This window comes from Heptranchias perlo, chromosome 1, assembly GCF_035084215.1.
Source record: "Heptranchias perlo isolate sHepPer1 chromosome 1, sHepPer1.hap1, whole genome shotgun sequence".
Classification (NCBI taxonomy): domain Eukaryota; kingdom Metazoa; phylum Chordata; class Chondrichthyes; order Hexanchiformes; family Hexanchidae; genus Heptranchias; species Heptranchias perlo.
The window spans coordinates 130,830,911-130,846,438 of NC_090325.1; the positions used below are offsets into that span (position 1 = coordinate 130,830,911).

Genomic DNA, 15,528 nt, shown 5'->3' on the forward strand with positions numbered 1-15,528 from the left:
GTAGGGCATCATGGCTGAACCCAGTCCTATTCTCATCTGATATCCATAACAAACACTGAATAGAGATTGGGACTGTATCACAGTCAGGAATAGGAATCCTGGTTGAGTTTTCTTCTCCCTATCCTGAGGGATGTCGGTCAATTGTACCCTGGTAGAGAACAATTAACTCAACAAAGACCGAAAATTGGATCTGGGTCTGTGTAGGGGAAGATTTCCTCATGCATAATAAAATCGTAAATCTTTTTGAAGGGTTGTACAATTTTGTTACACATAGCGTTGAAAGAAAATCTTTTCCCCTTAATGCTATAGGAAAATAGGAATGTACAGGACTGGAAAAGACCTTTAAGGCCCATCTAGCCAATCCCAGACACACTTTTACCCAATATGTTCTTGAGGGCCTGAACTTCATTTGTAACTTTTTTAAAATGTCATTAATGTTAAAGTGTAACAGGATTTTGAACACCAGCAGGTAAAGCTCTTCACAGGCACTTAAGCATGTATGCACCAAACTCCTCTACCCTTGACTAGAGAGTGACAGGGTTGGCAGCCTAATTCAGTATGACTGGCTCTCCACTACTCTAAACAGGTACCAATATCAAAATGCTGCCTGCAGTAAAACCATGCCCTAAGTATTGTGCCTTATGTAGACTTTAATAAAGTATATTTTTGCATCTTAGCAATACAAGCATAACAAGCCATTGTTACGCAATTGAAGTGCAGAGCTGGGTCAATTGCAACAATGAAGCTCACTAAAATCTTTACACTAAAGCTATCCAGTGTTTTTGTTCTTTGTGTTAACAATGGGGTAAATGTTTGTCTTCACCACATGGATATAGGTAATCGGTTGGTGCGGATCACCCACCCGTTGTACAACCGGCCCGATTCCCATTCCCTTCAAATCAATGGAATGAAAATCTAACTGGTTCTGTAACAGGCGGGCAATCCATGAAGATGAAGTTGAAAATTTACCCGAATATATTCTGATATCGGTTCACTGTGCAGACCAACCAACTGAATAATATCTGATGACGTTTCTTTGAGGTAGCAGTCTTTGCAATTACTTTTATAATCTGAAATTTACCAATCTCTCTAATCCCATTGTTCTAAAGTGTTGACAGCATTCTGTAATGTTTTTTATTCAGATTATTCTATTCACCTACTTTGTTCCCAGATACAATCCAAGTATTAAACAAGAGGAAGTTTCACTAGGGGGACATTGTGAAAGTACAATATTACTGGCAACCTGCAGGAATAAATACACTTTATCTAAAAAGAGCAAAACCGATGAGAAAACGAGTTTATCAATTGATCAACAAAACAGTGAATTAAGGAAAAGTAACTGTGCAGCAGAAAGACTGGAGCAGTCCCTAAAGGAGGTGTTCTATGGATTTAATTTGACATAACTGAATGCAATCAACAAGCTTATTCAGTGTCTTCATGAAGGTTCGACTTCCTAACTGATTAATCCTTAGTCAGGTGAATGCCATCAGTTCATTGTCCTGGGGAGATCTGATCGGCTGTTGTCAAGGTGAATAAGGTTGACCTCCTGTGGAAGCTGGTGTCTGGTAGTAGGGCTCCTATGAATTGCATTAGGCCGGTTCATGTGGTTGTACGGTAGTTGCTGGAGAAAACATTGACCTTTCTTCTCCTTTAAATGACAAACAGGTCCCTCATTACACGTTGCAGGTAATGCACATTCTGTTGGTAAAGAATAAGATTAAACATATTTAGGGTCATATCAATGCAGCCCTTTATGTATTTTGTTTTTATTATCTTAAACAAAAGATTGTGATAAAGTGCAAATTCAAATATAACTACTATTCACAGTGTTGTGTTTTATCATTTGAGATATAAATTGAAAATGAGTACATGTAGTATTATTCAGAGGTTCAAATCAAAGTTTTCAATTTCATTTTTCCTTTTATTAATAATGATATATCAAAAAGCATTATATTTATTCTGGTTACATTAAAAATGAATCAATAATGACTTAGATGAAGTGATGTTAAATATGGACCATCAAATTGCACACCAAAACTATACACAGTATTATTAATTTAACAGAACTCCATAGAAATGAGTAAGGGGCATTTTTGAATTCCCTGAAAATGGTAGATTTACACTATAAATGTTCCCGTTTTAGTATATTATATCATGTACTTTCCTTCATTACAAACAATTTCAAATAAGTTGTTAATACTCTGTGCAGAAAATGCATGCATGCTACTGACATGAAGAGAACATAAAAGTGGCAATATTATTTACAAAGACAACCAAATTGATTCAATTTGTAACCTAGCTGGACGTTTTATACTCTAGCCCTGTAATGAAAATCTACACTTCATTTTCACATCAACATCAAAAAACAGTACTCAAACGTTTATAGATTGAAAATGACTGTTATGTCAAAATATGACAGACTGGAATTTAAGCAGAGAATCAGTCCCACTGTAGAAATCTCACACAAAACTCCTATTTATAAAAAAGCACTTGAATCCCACTAACCTGATTCTGTGGTGTGGACATGAGTTTCTTTTCTGATAATGTGGACCAGACAAGCTTCTCCATTCTTCCAATTAGATTCCATTACAGTGTAAAACTGGAACAATCATATAGCAGATTGTTAATAAACATTAAATCCAGGAAGAAACAACAGATATAACTGCAAAAAATGAATGTAGAGAAGCTATATCTGATTTTTGTTGCAAAGCTGTAGTTTCCATTACAAGGACCTGTTTCAATATTAATAAACAAACAGGCCTGTCAATCGTCAATTATTTTTAGAAAAGTGCATTTTGCTGATCAAACTATCTCTAATTCCTCAGCAAGACCACAGGCATTAGTAGTCGTATGCATGTATTTAATGCAGCAGAAATCTCCTTACCCTTTCCCTCTAGAATTTCATTCATGTCAGAAACTTTGCTGTGGATTCACTGGATGATTCACTGGGCTTGTGCAGTGTTGCACTCCCCTAGGGGGGTAGGAAAAGTTGCAAACTCTGAAGTACTGGTTATTACCAAGGACTGTTTGTGTCTCATGAACAACTTCTTGTTCCATTGTTGTGTGCTGAACCTCTCTTTTCTTACTGTTAATTTTTAATGTTAATATATTGATTTAGGTTACACGGCTTTTTTTTAACAATTAAGATTACTCCAAGACAATAACCTAATTAAGGGGTTGAAATAACATCAGACTTTGTGATGAAATTGGAGTTATGCTTGCCCAAGGCTAGATCCATTGAATTTTGTGACGAAACCTCCTCCCTTCATTCAGTATGCTAATTATTGAATTCAGTTTACACATTCAGTCATTTAACCATCTCCTGTTTTCCATTTAAGCAACTTCCTCTCTCGTGTGGGTGTGTCTGCCTGTGTGTTTTTCCCTTTCCCTAACCATTGTTCTGTTCCCATTTAAATTTGTAATATCTTCCAGTTCTGACAAAGGGTGCACACCTGAAATGTTAACTTATCTGTTCTCTCCACAGATGCTGCACACCAGCTGAGTGTTTCTAGGATTTTCTGTTTATATTTCTCCACCCAGTTCTCTGCTATGTTCTCAGGCCTGGCCTGACCCTCTGCTCCTCTCCCAGGCCCATCCTGAATGCTTCACTTTGCTCTTCTCCCTCCCAGGCCTGCCCTCGAATGCGTAAGCTCCATTCTTTCTCTCCGAATCAAGGCCTACCCTAAGTACTCGAGCTCTGGGTTTGCTACCTCTCTCCTGCTGAGACCCACCCTGATCCACTCCACCTTCAGCTCTGTTCCCTCCTCCCCATCAAGACCCATCCGAAGTATACCATCTCTACTTCCTCTCCCAAAGTAGTTTTAGGAGCATCCCTATCCACTGCTCTCTCAGGCTGTACGTCTCACTCCTCCTGTCATTCTCCTTGCTCCATAATCTGCTCCCTACCTCCATGCTTCACTCTGGCCCTCTGTTTCTCTTACCAACCCTTTGCCACCTAGCCATTTTGGCATTGCAGACTAAGATTAACGGACAGAAAATCCTGTACGGCCTGCTAATCTTTATGCCTGAATTCCTGATATGCACTCCTGGTGAGTGAAACGCCACACCGAGAGAGCAAATTTGTAAAATTGATCCTCTGGTGCCTAAAAGCATATCTAACCTAATCACTATTGGATATCTAACTAGACTATTCTCCTGTAACTGCCAACCTGGCTTTAAGGATATCTTTCCACTTCTCGAGGTGCTTTGTTCCAGTCTTAGGTCAAGAAGCTTGAGCAATGTATGTCTGTGGAATAGTTATGATCTGTTGGCAGTCACCAAAAATACCAATTGTTTCCATTCGAAGTACTGAGCACCTGATGTTGGGTAGAGCAGGTTTCGAAACCCTTAGGGGGATAGATTGAAGCTGACGTAAATTTGGGCAGAGCAGCACCAACTGATGGCAGGCAGTTTAGCAAACAAGTATTGCTGCCAGTGACACAGAATGTTCTGGAATCTTGTCCGTAATGCCTATAAAAGTTTCAGATAGAGCATATTTGACTGGTGTTGAGTCTTATTGAAACTCATAGAGTTGGAAAGAGTTTGATTCATAGAATCGTAGAATGTTACAGCACAGAACCGGACTATTTGGCCCATCAAGTCTGTGTTGAGTTTTCTCCACATGAGCCATCTAGTCTAAGCATACTCTCCTATTGAATCAGATAATTGGATTAGAGTTGTATTGGAGTAGAATTGTTCAATGTTGTCAGTTCAATGAAGAACTTACTGGGTTTTGGATGAAGAAAAATCAGTCAATGAGCTGATAGGAGACTTTAAATTCTCTAAAATTTTCCAAAACAAAAAGTTATGAATCAGCGACCTTACAGCAAGTAACTTGAGTGGACTTCAAAAGGGGACTGCGTATGATTGGCAAGACACCAGGGACTGTTCTCCAACAATTAGGATAACTAACCAAAAAAGTAGAGTTTATAAACATGTGTATATGACATATACACAGAATAAAACACTTTACAAGAACAGTGCTCTAATGATTTTTCTCTTAGATGTGGGCTATTCAACACAACATATTGATCAATGAACAAAGAATTCTCTGTCTAGTAAAATTATATAGAGAATAATGGAGACCTGGAAGTGATTAGTGAAGTAATGCCATTGAGAAGGTTCAGAAGATGAGAGCAAAGCTCAAGCAGTTTATAACTGTCCACAAAATGAAATTACAGACTTGTAATAGGTCCCATGTTTCTGTTATTACTTTTTTCTAATACACATTTTGGAGTTGATGGGGTGGTTTTATTCTGTTTTTAGTCCATTTTAATTTGCCAGTGTGTGTGTTCTGGAGAACATCCAAGAGCTAGGCTGCTCTGACAGAGTTGATGGGGTAGATCTTGACATTGCGCGATTATGTAAAATGGGTGATAACGGGTGAAGTCAATGGAAATAAAAATCGGGAGAGATGTAAAAACGGGCTACCGACTCGCTATCGTCCGATGTACACTATCACGCAAGGTCAAGATTTACCCTGATATGTACTGCCAGTCTCATCAGTCCTGAACTTAGCTGATCACTAAGAGGTACAAGAGCAGCTAGGGGACAGTTCTCTCTGGTTTTGCCTCTCTTTATGCGGAGGTACCTGGCTTTCACTTGGCAACTCTCTATGACAGTGTGGTTGAGATTAAAACTGAGTTCTTGTCCCAATCCCTGTCATCACAGGCCAGTTTTTTTAAAAAGCTGATTGCAATTAATTATTTTCTTTACAATTTATCAAATTGTTTGTTGCTGTGGTGTTCTTCTCCGCTATGCAGGAAGACATTTGATGCAACCACAACAACTTGGGAAGGAGTTGATATGATGTACTGAAAGCATCTGTGACTGGTTGCAGGCAAAGCTTTGGTGTTCAGTTCAGATAGTTTTGGCACCAGCAGGAAAGATGGGTACAGTTAGGTATAATGAAAGTGATGATGGGTTGATGTGGGTAGGGCTGATACAAATGGAGGTGTAGGGGGGAAGGTAAGGTGGATTGTATAGGCATAAGGTTAATAGAAACAGCTCTGTTATTTATTTAGTGATTGATTAAAGAGAGTGATGCAAAATTTCCTAGTTTAAGCTTGAAAGCTTGTTTGTCCTGCACTAAGTCTGATTGCTTTCACTAAGAAGGCATTTGTATTGATGCTAACTGACAAGGAGGTTAATTTTGACTTTGTGCGATAGTGTAAAACGGGTGATAGCGAATCGGCAGCCCGTTTTACATCTCTCCCAATTTTATTTTCACTGAAGTCAAAATTACCGCCAATGTGCCTTGTATGCATCACAATCTAGTAGCCATTACTAAGATGTGGTTGCAGGGTGACCAAGGTTGAGAACTAAATATTCCAGAGTACTTGACTTTTAGAAAAGATAGGCAAAATGAGAAAGGAGAGGGGTAGCCCTGATAATAAAGGATGAGATAAAGGCAGTAGTGAGAAACTTAACTCAGAAAATCAGGATGTAGAATCAGTATGGGTGGAGATAAGAAATAACAATGGGCAGAAAACACTGGTGGAAGTAGTTTATGGGCCCCTAACAGTAGTTGTAGTGTTAGACAGAGTATAAATCAGGAAATAAGAGGAGCATGTAACAAGGGCAAACCATATAGACTGGGGAAACCAAATTGACAAAAGTAGTTTGGAGGATGAGTTCATGGAATGCATTCGAGACAGTTTTCTAGAACAATATGTTGAGGAACCAACTAGGGAACAGATTATTTTAGATCTAGTATTGGGTAATGAAACAGGGTTAATTAGTAATCTTATAGTAAAGGATCCTTTGGGGCACAGTGATCATGATATGATAGAATTTCATATTGAGTTTGAGAGTGCTGTAGTTAAGTCCGAAACTAGGGTTTAAACAAAGCCAATTACATAGGTATGAGGGGACAGTTGGCTAAGGTAGATTTGGAAATTAGATTAAAAGATATGACAGTAGATAAGCAATGGCAAACATTTAAAGAAATAATTCATAATTCTCAACAAATATACATTCCCTCGAGGAAAAAAACTCCACAGGAAAAATGGTCCAACTGTGGCTAACTAGAGAAATTAGGGATAGTATTAGATTAAAAGAAGAGGCTTAAGTGGCAAAAAGAATTGTAAGCCTGGGGATTAGGAGGGTTTTAGTAATCAACAGTGACCAAGAAATTGATAAAGAGGGAGACAATAGAATATGAGAGTAAGCTAGCGAGAAATATAAAAACAAATTGCAAAAGCCTCTACAAGTAAGTTAAAAGGAAGGGATTAGGGAAAGTAAATGCGGGTTCTTTACAGGCAGAGACAGGAGAAATTATAATGGGGAATAAGGAAACGGCAGAGATGTTAAACAAATATTTTGTATCTGTCTTCACAGTAGAAGACACAAAACGCATACTGGAAATAGTGGGGAATCAATGGTCTAATGGGAGTGAGGAACTTAAAGTAATTAATATTAGTGAAGAAAAAGTACTGGAGAAATTAATGGGACTAAAATCTGACAAATCCCCTGGACCTGATGGCCTACATCCTAGGGTTTTAAAAGAGGTGGCTGCAGAGATAGTGGATGCATTGGTTTCGATCTTCCAGAATTCCCTAGATCCTAGAAAGGTCCTCATGGATTGGAAGGTAGCAAATGTAATCCTGGTATTCAAGAAAGGAGGGAGAAAGAAAACATAGGCCAGTTAGCCTGACATCAGTAGTAGGGAAAATGCTAGAATCTATTATTAGGGATGTGGTCACTGTTCCCTCTAAGCTGCATGCGTGCACAGTCGCGCAGCAGTCTGTTGTGGGCCACGCACTTAAACATTCCGTCCACGCACCAAACCAGTGCTCTCGGCCCCTCTCTCACACTGACCAGTCCCCAGGCCCCTCTTCCACACTGACCAATGCCCGGACCCCATGGCCTTCTCCATCCCTGCCTCCCCGGTCCCCAGTGCTCCAGCCCCAGGCGGGATGCTCTGCCTCTGGTGCTAGGGAGTGTCCTGTGTTGTCTGAGTGGCCGATCCCACAGCTCCAGCCCCGGGGGGGGAGGTGGCGGATTCAAGGTCTCATTTTTTTCTTCCTGAGCCCCTCATCTTCATCTGGCAGCGTAATGTTGGCGAGTGGTGATTGATTGCCCCAGGAACCAACAGGAAGAGAGCTCAGGCTGGAGGGCCAAGGGAGCAGCGTGTTCTGCACCAATCACGGTGCTTGAGGGGTGGAACCTGAGTCGGCGAGTCAGGTGAGTTCGTGTGAACCCCCGTTAAACAATTTATCTTTTAAAAGCTAAATCAAGATTTCTTTTGTCAAGGAAACAGTTTAACATTTGTCAGTATTTTGTTTTCCTGGAGCTCCTATTAGGAGTTTCAGACACTTTAGTGCCAAGTGGACCAGGTGTTTAAAGGTCATTCATTTCTCTCTTTCCGTGTGCTGTTAGTTAAAGGTTCAGAGATTGATTTCCCCTTCATTATGCATCATTTGTGATATTTAGAGGGACAATGTCTCACCTTTTCTGCGCCTTTAGTAGTTAAAGTAACATCCTTCCTGTTAGTCTCGAGTCACATTCTGTACTGGGGGAAACGGCTGTCTATTTTGGTGGCTTCTGCCTTTAAAATTCTCATCCTCTCGTCAAATCCCTCCAAACGCTGTCTCCTCCTCCAGCCCTACAACCCTCTTTTTATAAGGAGAAACTGTTTCCAGTGACAGAAGGGTTGGCAACTAGAGGATACAGAATTAAGGTTATTGGCAAAAGAAGCAGAGGCGACATAAGGATTCAATGGGGAGGAGGTGGAGCTGGGAGGAGAGGGGAGGGAGGAGAGCTTTACGCAGCTAGTTGTAATGATCTGGAATGCACTGCCTGAAAGGGTGGTGGAAGCAGATTCAATAATAGCTTTCAAAAGGGAATTGGATAAATACTTAAAGTGGAAAAATATTGCAGGATTATGGGGAAAGAGTAGGGGAATGGGACTAATTGGATAGCTCGTTCAAAGAGCCGACACAGGCACGGTGGGCCAAATGACCTCCTCCTGTGCTATAAGATTCGATGACTATCTCGCGGCTTCAGCCCCAGCAGTCGCATTGTTTACTGCATTGCTAGGAAATTCAATCAGGCAGCTGCTGATTGGCTGCGTGGCAACCAAACCAGGAAGTAAAATCGAAACCGATGTGTTTGTCAGTGGCCAATCACAGACCGGACCTATCCACCCAATCAGAGACCAGGCCTCTCCGCCCAATCAGAGAAGAAGCATCTCCGCCCAATCAGAGACCAGGCATCTCCGCCCAATCAGAGATCAGAAATCTCCACCCAATCAGAGACCAGGCACCTCTGCCCAATCAGAGATGAGGGGCCTACACACGGAGGCAGCCAAAACTAATGAGACCTGCCAGATGTACAATTGGAATGCAATAATTTGTTAAACCCTGCTGAGGATTCAAAGGAGAGAGGGGGGAGGAGAAGGTGGGAGGAGAGCTTTAATTAAACTGTTCCCTATCCCCAAATTCACACTGACTGACTTGACAGCTGTTTTGTATTTGACTCAATTTAAATATTCTGATTCAAACAGAAATAAATTGTGTGCAATCAGTCATTAAGCTGATTCAACAAAAAGCTGATTGGAATCGTTCCCATCAGATAATTTTTAATAAACTATAACGAGACTGGTCTGCTCAGTCCTAGTGCAACTTAAGAAATCCATTTCATAAATTATATAAATTTATCAGCCAATATAACATTAAATTGCTACAATTATCCGTTATTTTGTACACTTGTTCTGTTTGTTATTTACCCTGAATGATGTTTTCTAAAAAGATGTTCTAATTAAAGTTGTGATTTTTTTTTACGGTGGTGCACACACCCTTTATATCGGTGCACAAACCCAAATTCATTCCGCACATGGCCGAAGAAAGTTAGAGGGAATCTTGGACTTGGTAACAGGTTTCACGGTTTTATGAAAGGGAAATTGTGTTTGAACCTATTAGAGTTTTGTGAGGGTGTAACTAGCAGGGTAGATAAGGGGGATGTAGTCTATTTGGATTTTCAAAAGGCATTCAATAAGGTGCCATACAAGAGGTTGTTACACAAGATTAGGGCTTATGGGACTGGGGAATATATTAGCATGGATTAAGGATTGGTTAATGGACAGAAAATAAGGAGTAGGAATAAACGGGTCATTTTCAGGTTGGCAGGTGTAACTAGTGGGGTGCCACAAGGATCAGTGGTTGGGCCTCAGCTGTTTACAATCTATATCAATAACTCAGATGAGGGGACCAAATGTAATGTATCCAAGTTTGCTGACGATACAAAGCTAGGTGGGAAAGTAAGCTGTGAGGAGGACACTAAAAGGCTGCAAAGGGATATAGACAGGTTAAGTGATTGGGCAAGAAGGTGACAGATGGAGTATAATATGGGGAAATGTGAAGTTATCCACTTTGGTTGGAAGAATAGAAAAGCAGAATATTTTTAAAAGGTGAAAGACTAGTAAATGTTGGTATTCAGAGAGATTTGGGTGTCCTAGTACACGAATCACAGAAAGTTAACATGCAGGTACAGTGAGCAATTACAAAAGCAAATGGTATGTTGTCCTTTATTGCAAGGGGGTTGGAGTATAAGAGTAAGGAAGTCTTTCTGCAATTATATAGGGCTTTGGTGAAATGACACCTGGAGTACTGTGTACAGTTTTGATCTTACCTAAGGAAGGATAGTCTTGCCTTAGAAGGGGTACAATGAAGGTTGACTAGATTGATTCCTGGGGTGAGAGGGTTCTCCTATGTGGAGAGATTGAGTAGAAGGGCCTATACTCTCTGGAATTTAGAAGAATGAGAGGTGATCTCATTGAAATGTATAAAATTCTTAGAGAGCTTGACAGCTTGCTGAGAGGCTGATTCCCCTGGCTGGAGAGTCTAGAACTAGGGGGCATAGTCTCAGGATAAGGGGTTGGCCATTTAGGACTGAGATGAGGAAAAATGTCTTCACTCAGAGGGTTGTGAATCTTTGGAATTCTCTACCCGAGAGGATTGTGGATGCTCAGTTGTTGAGTGTATTCAAAATTGATGTCAATAGATTTTTGGACACTAAGGGAATCAAGGGATATGGGGATTGGGCAGTAAAGTGGAGTTGAGGTAGATGATCAGCCACAAACTTGTTGAATTTTGGAGCAGGCTCGATGGGCTGTATGACCTACTCCTGCTCCTATTTCTAATGTCTTATGTTCCTATGTTCACACATTAAGTTAAACAACAGACTTGTATCATTCAGTAAGTAATGTGCGGGAAGGAAATTGATCCCTTTTGGTGTGCTGTATGACATTGGAAGGAAGAGATGTAAAATCGGCTTAAGTCATTTTAGCTTTTCTCCCATCTGTTCACATATGAAAAAACTATTCTGCACTTTTTAACAAAGGTCATAATACTTGGTTAACTAAATGCAAATCTACTAACCCAACAATGGATGAGTTTTAGCGCTTGGCAAAAATCAAGCCTGTAAAACATCAACCCCACACTGAAGTCATTCTATAAACCAGCATTTAAAAAAAAATACAGTGATTGGGGAATGGATCTGTGCTGCAGAAATGCCTTTTAAGAAAAGTTCCCACTAAAGGACACATCGTCCATATTGTAATTCACAGCATATTAATTCATTTTAGGATAGTTCCACAAAAATGTTTCTGCTTTATTTCACCAAAATTCCACCAAAAATATGTTTTACATTATAAAAATCACATTTACAAATAAAAGAAAATGAACATACAGAAGAAAGGAAAGTGACGATTCACATGATGTCGTCGAAGGATATTACTTCCAACATTTAATATTTGAATACAAAATATTGTCAAACATCATTATTACAAATTTGTGGGCATTTATCAAATCAGTTCACTGATGGGAGAGGGCACCATCTTGTTGAGGTTTGAGTTTGTTTGCTGATTGTAATGGAACTTCAACTGGGACAAGGAAAGAAGCTTGTTTTAATCAACGATTTGTAATAACAGGGCGGTTTCAGCGAGGATCGATTATAGTGTATCTGGTTAATTTCAGTACACTCGCATTGCAAAGAGAATGTGGCGAAGTTTCGATGCTTGGCAGAGCGAACCAGAGTAAACACTGCTATGCTCTGTACCAGAAGTTGAATGTAGACAATCTGCAGCTCCTGCTAGATATAAGTGACTGGAATGCTTATAATCTGGGCCTGTAACAATCAATTATCTCTGTAACTGAGCATTCTGTCGATTATGGAAATAACAATGAAAGGGGAAGGTAATCCTATGTGCATATACAATCATTGATTGGCACTTGTGCACAGAGCTCCTCCATGGCCTTTAATAATTTTTGTTAGTTGTCATTCTTACCTTTAATTATCTTCATTTACAGCACCGCTCTGTGAAGCCCTGTAATTATTCACTTCAGGGCACTGTGCAGAACAGATATGCAGAGATGACGTCAACAAACAGGATCCACTTTTGCACGCATGCTCCACAGAATGGTGATTTCCCTTTATCTGTTTTACAGATGTCTTATGGTGAATCTTTCAAGTCTCTGCTCGTATAAACAGCAACACTCAGCCTGTATTACACTTGACGGAGACTTAAATATAATGGTAAGATTCAACCAAAGGAGTTCCCCTTTCAATGGAAGGGAGGTGCTGAAGAGGAAACCTCGCTGGCTAATATGCTGTGACTTACAATTTGATGCCCTTACATAGTTGATTATGTAGGGGAACCCTTTAAATGAAGGTAAGAAAAACAATAAAAGCTGCAAAAAGATTTTGGGTCACAGAGGAGCTGTAGGTCAGTATCTGCCAATGATAGTACTCACCCACAGGGTTATTCTCCTGTTGAAATAAATATTTGTACATACTAAACAGCAGAAAATTGATGTTGCATCCTTGTTAAATGTGCTTTCAGAGACTTGCACAGTGAAGCATTGGCACCATCATACACAAGTCTCATCTTGTTTGGATTACATTTTTCAGCAAATATAAAGTAGTTTTCCATTAAATAAATGAAAGAGTAAAAATATACAACAGCATTTGTTTTGATGGTAAAATATCAGTAGATCAGGATCCAAGCAACCAGATCAAACACTTGTGCACTCTGTACCACACCCATAGCAACTGGCCTGGGAGCAAGATTACTTGATCTTATACTGTAACGTCAATTAAGAATACTGTCAATTATGCATTTACATTAGTCACCCATTTTACACATTGAACACAGTCCAAGTTTTTAAAATAATGAAGCAATTAGTAGGGGGCATGACGAGAGTAATTCCTTAAAGAACCAATACAATGAACCAGGATATGATATTAAGACAAGAGAGACACAAGATAGTTTAAAGAAATAATAGATTAACAATTGGAGTTGTTAATTTAGGGAGCAGCCTTCTAAATACTGACTCAGTTGAAGAATCCAATACGACAATGATAGATTCCTGATTCACTGAGGAGTAATGAGATGGCCTTCGTAGTAGTGTAAAAGGGAAACTAAAATGTTCTGTATTTTTCCTAAATAATGCCACAAGCTACATGGGCTGTATGACCTAAAGCATTCCTCATTGTATTCTTGCAGTATTTCATTTACTGGCACAACTGAGGGGAGCCATGATGTGGTGGAACATAGATGTGAACCTGGGATTTCCCCAGACAGGAAGCCATTGATTTCAGTCATGTCATGAACAGAGGTGGTAAGTGGAAGGCAGCTGTCTCTTCAGAAACAAATAGAGATTAAGAAAAATGGGATTTTTTTTTTTACTCGTTCATGGGATGTGGGCGTCGCTGGCAAGGCCAGCATTTATTGCCCATCCCTAATTGCCCTTGAGAAGGTGGTGGTGAGCCGCCTTCTTGAACCGCTGCAGTCCATGTGATGAAGGTTCTCCCACAGTGCTGTTTGGAAGGGAGTTCCAGGATTTTGACCCAGCGACGATGAAGGAACGGCGATATAATTCCAATTTGGGATGGTGTGTGACTTGGAGGGGAACATGCAGGTGGTGTTGTTCCCATGTGCCTGCTGCCCTTGTCCTTCTAGGTGGTAGAGGTCACAGGTTTGGGAGGTGCTGTCGAAGAACCCTTGACGAGTTGCTGCAGTGTATCTTGTGGATGGTACACAGTGCGCCGGTGGTGAAGGGAGTGAATGTTTAGGGTGGTGGATGGGGTGCCAATCAAGCGGGCTGCTTTGTCTTGAATGGTGTCGAGCTTCTTGACTGTTGTTGGAGCTGCACTCATCCAGGCAAGTGGAGAGTATTCCATCACACTCCTGACTTGTGCCTTGTAGATGGTGGAAAGGCTTTGGGGAGTCAGGAGGTGAGTCACTCGCCACAGAATACCCAGTCTCTGACCTGCTCTTGTAGCCACAGTATTTATATGGCTGGTCCAGTTAAGTTTCTGGTCAATGGTGACCCCCAGGGTATTGATGATGGGGGATTCGGTGATGGTAATGCTATTGAATGTCAAGGGGAGGTGGTTAGATTCTCTCTTGTTGGAGATGGTCATTGCCTGGCACTTGTCTGGCGTGAATGTTACTTGCCACTTATCAGCCCAAGCCTGGATGTTGTCCAGGTCTTGCTGCATGCGGGCGCGGACTGCTTCATTATCTGAGGGGTTGCAAATGCAACTGAACACTGTGCAATCATCAGCGAACATCCCCATTTCTGACCTTATGATGGAGGGAAGGTCACTGATGAAGCAGCTGAAGATGGTTGGGCCTAGGACACTGCCCTGAGGAACTCCTGCAGCAATGTCCTGGGGCTGAGATGATTGGCCTCCAACAACCATTACCATCTTCCTTTGTGCTAGGTATGACTCCAGCCACTGGAGAGTTTTCCCCCTGATTCCCATTGACTTCAATTTTACTAGGGCTGCTTGGTGCCACACTCGGTCAAATGCTGCCTTGATGTCAAGGGCAGTCACTCTCACCTCACCTCTGGAATTCAGCTCTTTTGTCCATGTTTGGACCAAGGCTGTAATGAGATCTGGAGCCGAGAGGTCCTGGCGGAACCCAAACTGAGCATCGGTGAGCAGGTTATTGGTGAGTAAGTGCTGCTTGATAGCACTGTCAACGACACCTTCCATCACTTTGCTGATGATTGAGAGTAGGCTGATGGGGCGGTAATTGGCAGGATTGGATTTGTCCTGCTTTTTGTGGACAGGACATACCTGGGCAATTTGCCACATTGTCAGGTAGTTGTTAGAGTTGTAGCTGTACTGGAACAGTTTGGCTAGAGGCACGGCTAGTTCTGGAGCACAAGTCTTCAGCACTACAGCTGGGATGTTGTCGGGGCCCATAGCCTTTGCTATATCCAGTGCACTCAGCCGTTTCTTGATATCATGTGGAGTGAATCGAATTGGCTGAAGACTGGCTTCTGTGATGGTCGGGATATCACATGGATGGATCATCCACTCGATACTTCCGGCTGAAGATGGTTGCAAATACTTCAGCCTTGTCTTTTGCACTCACGTGCTGGACTCCGCCATCATTGAGGATGGGGATGTTCACAGAGCCTCCTCCTCCCGTTAGTTGTTTATTTTTATGCAGGTGTTATCCTATTTATTTTAAAGAGTTTAAAATAAAATAGTGCACAAAGGAATGCAGTACAA

The 15,528-nt window shown here is 41.0% G+C and overlaps 1 protein-coding gene across 1 annotated transcript in view; it reads right to left on the bottom strand.

Moving 5' to 3' along the window:
- Window positions 1–1,251: 1,251 nt before the first annotated feature.
- The window catches only part of egf (epidermal growth factor), a 108,362-nt gene continuing 94,085 nt past the window's right edge, over window positions 1,252–15,528 (bottom strand). Inside the window, exons 24-25 of the mRNA XM_068007125.1 lie at window positions 2,506–2,599; window positions 1,252–1,698 (exon numbers count right to left, since the gene is read on the bottom strand). Coding sequence (XP_067863226.1) covers window positions 1,487–1,698; window positions 2,506–2,599 — 306 coding nt within the window. The 3' untranslated portion in view covers window positions 1,252–1,486. The remainder of the gene's footprint in view (window positions 1,699–2,505; window positions 2,600–15,528) is intronic.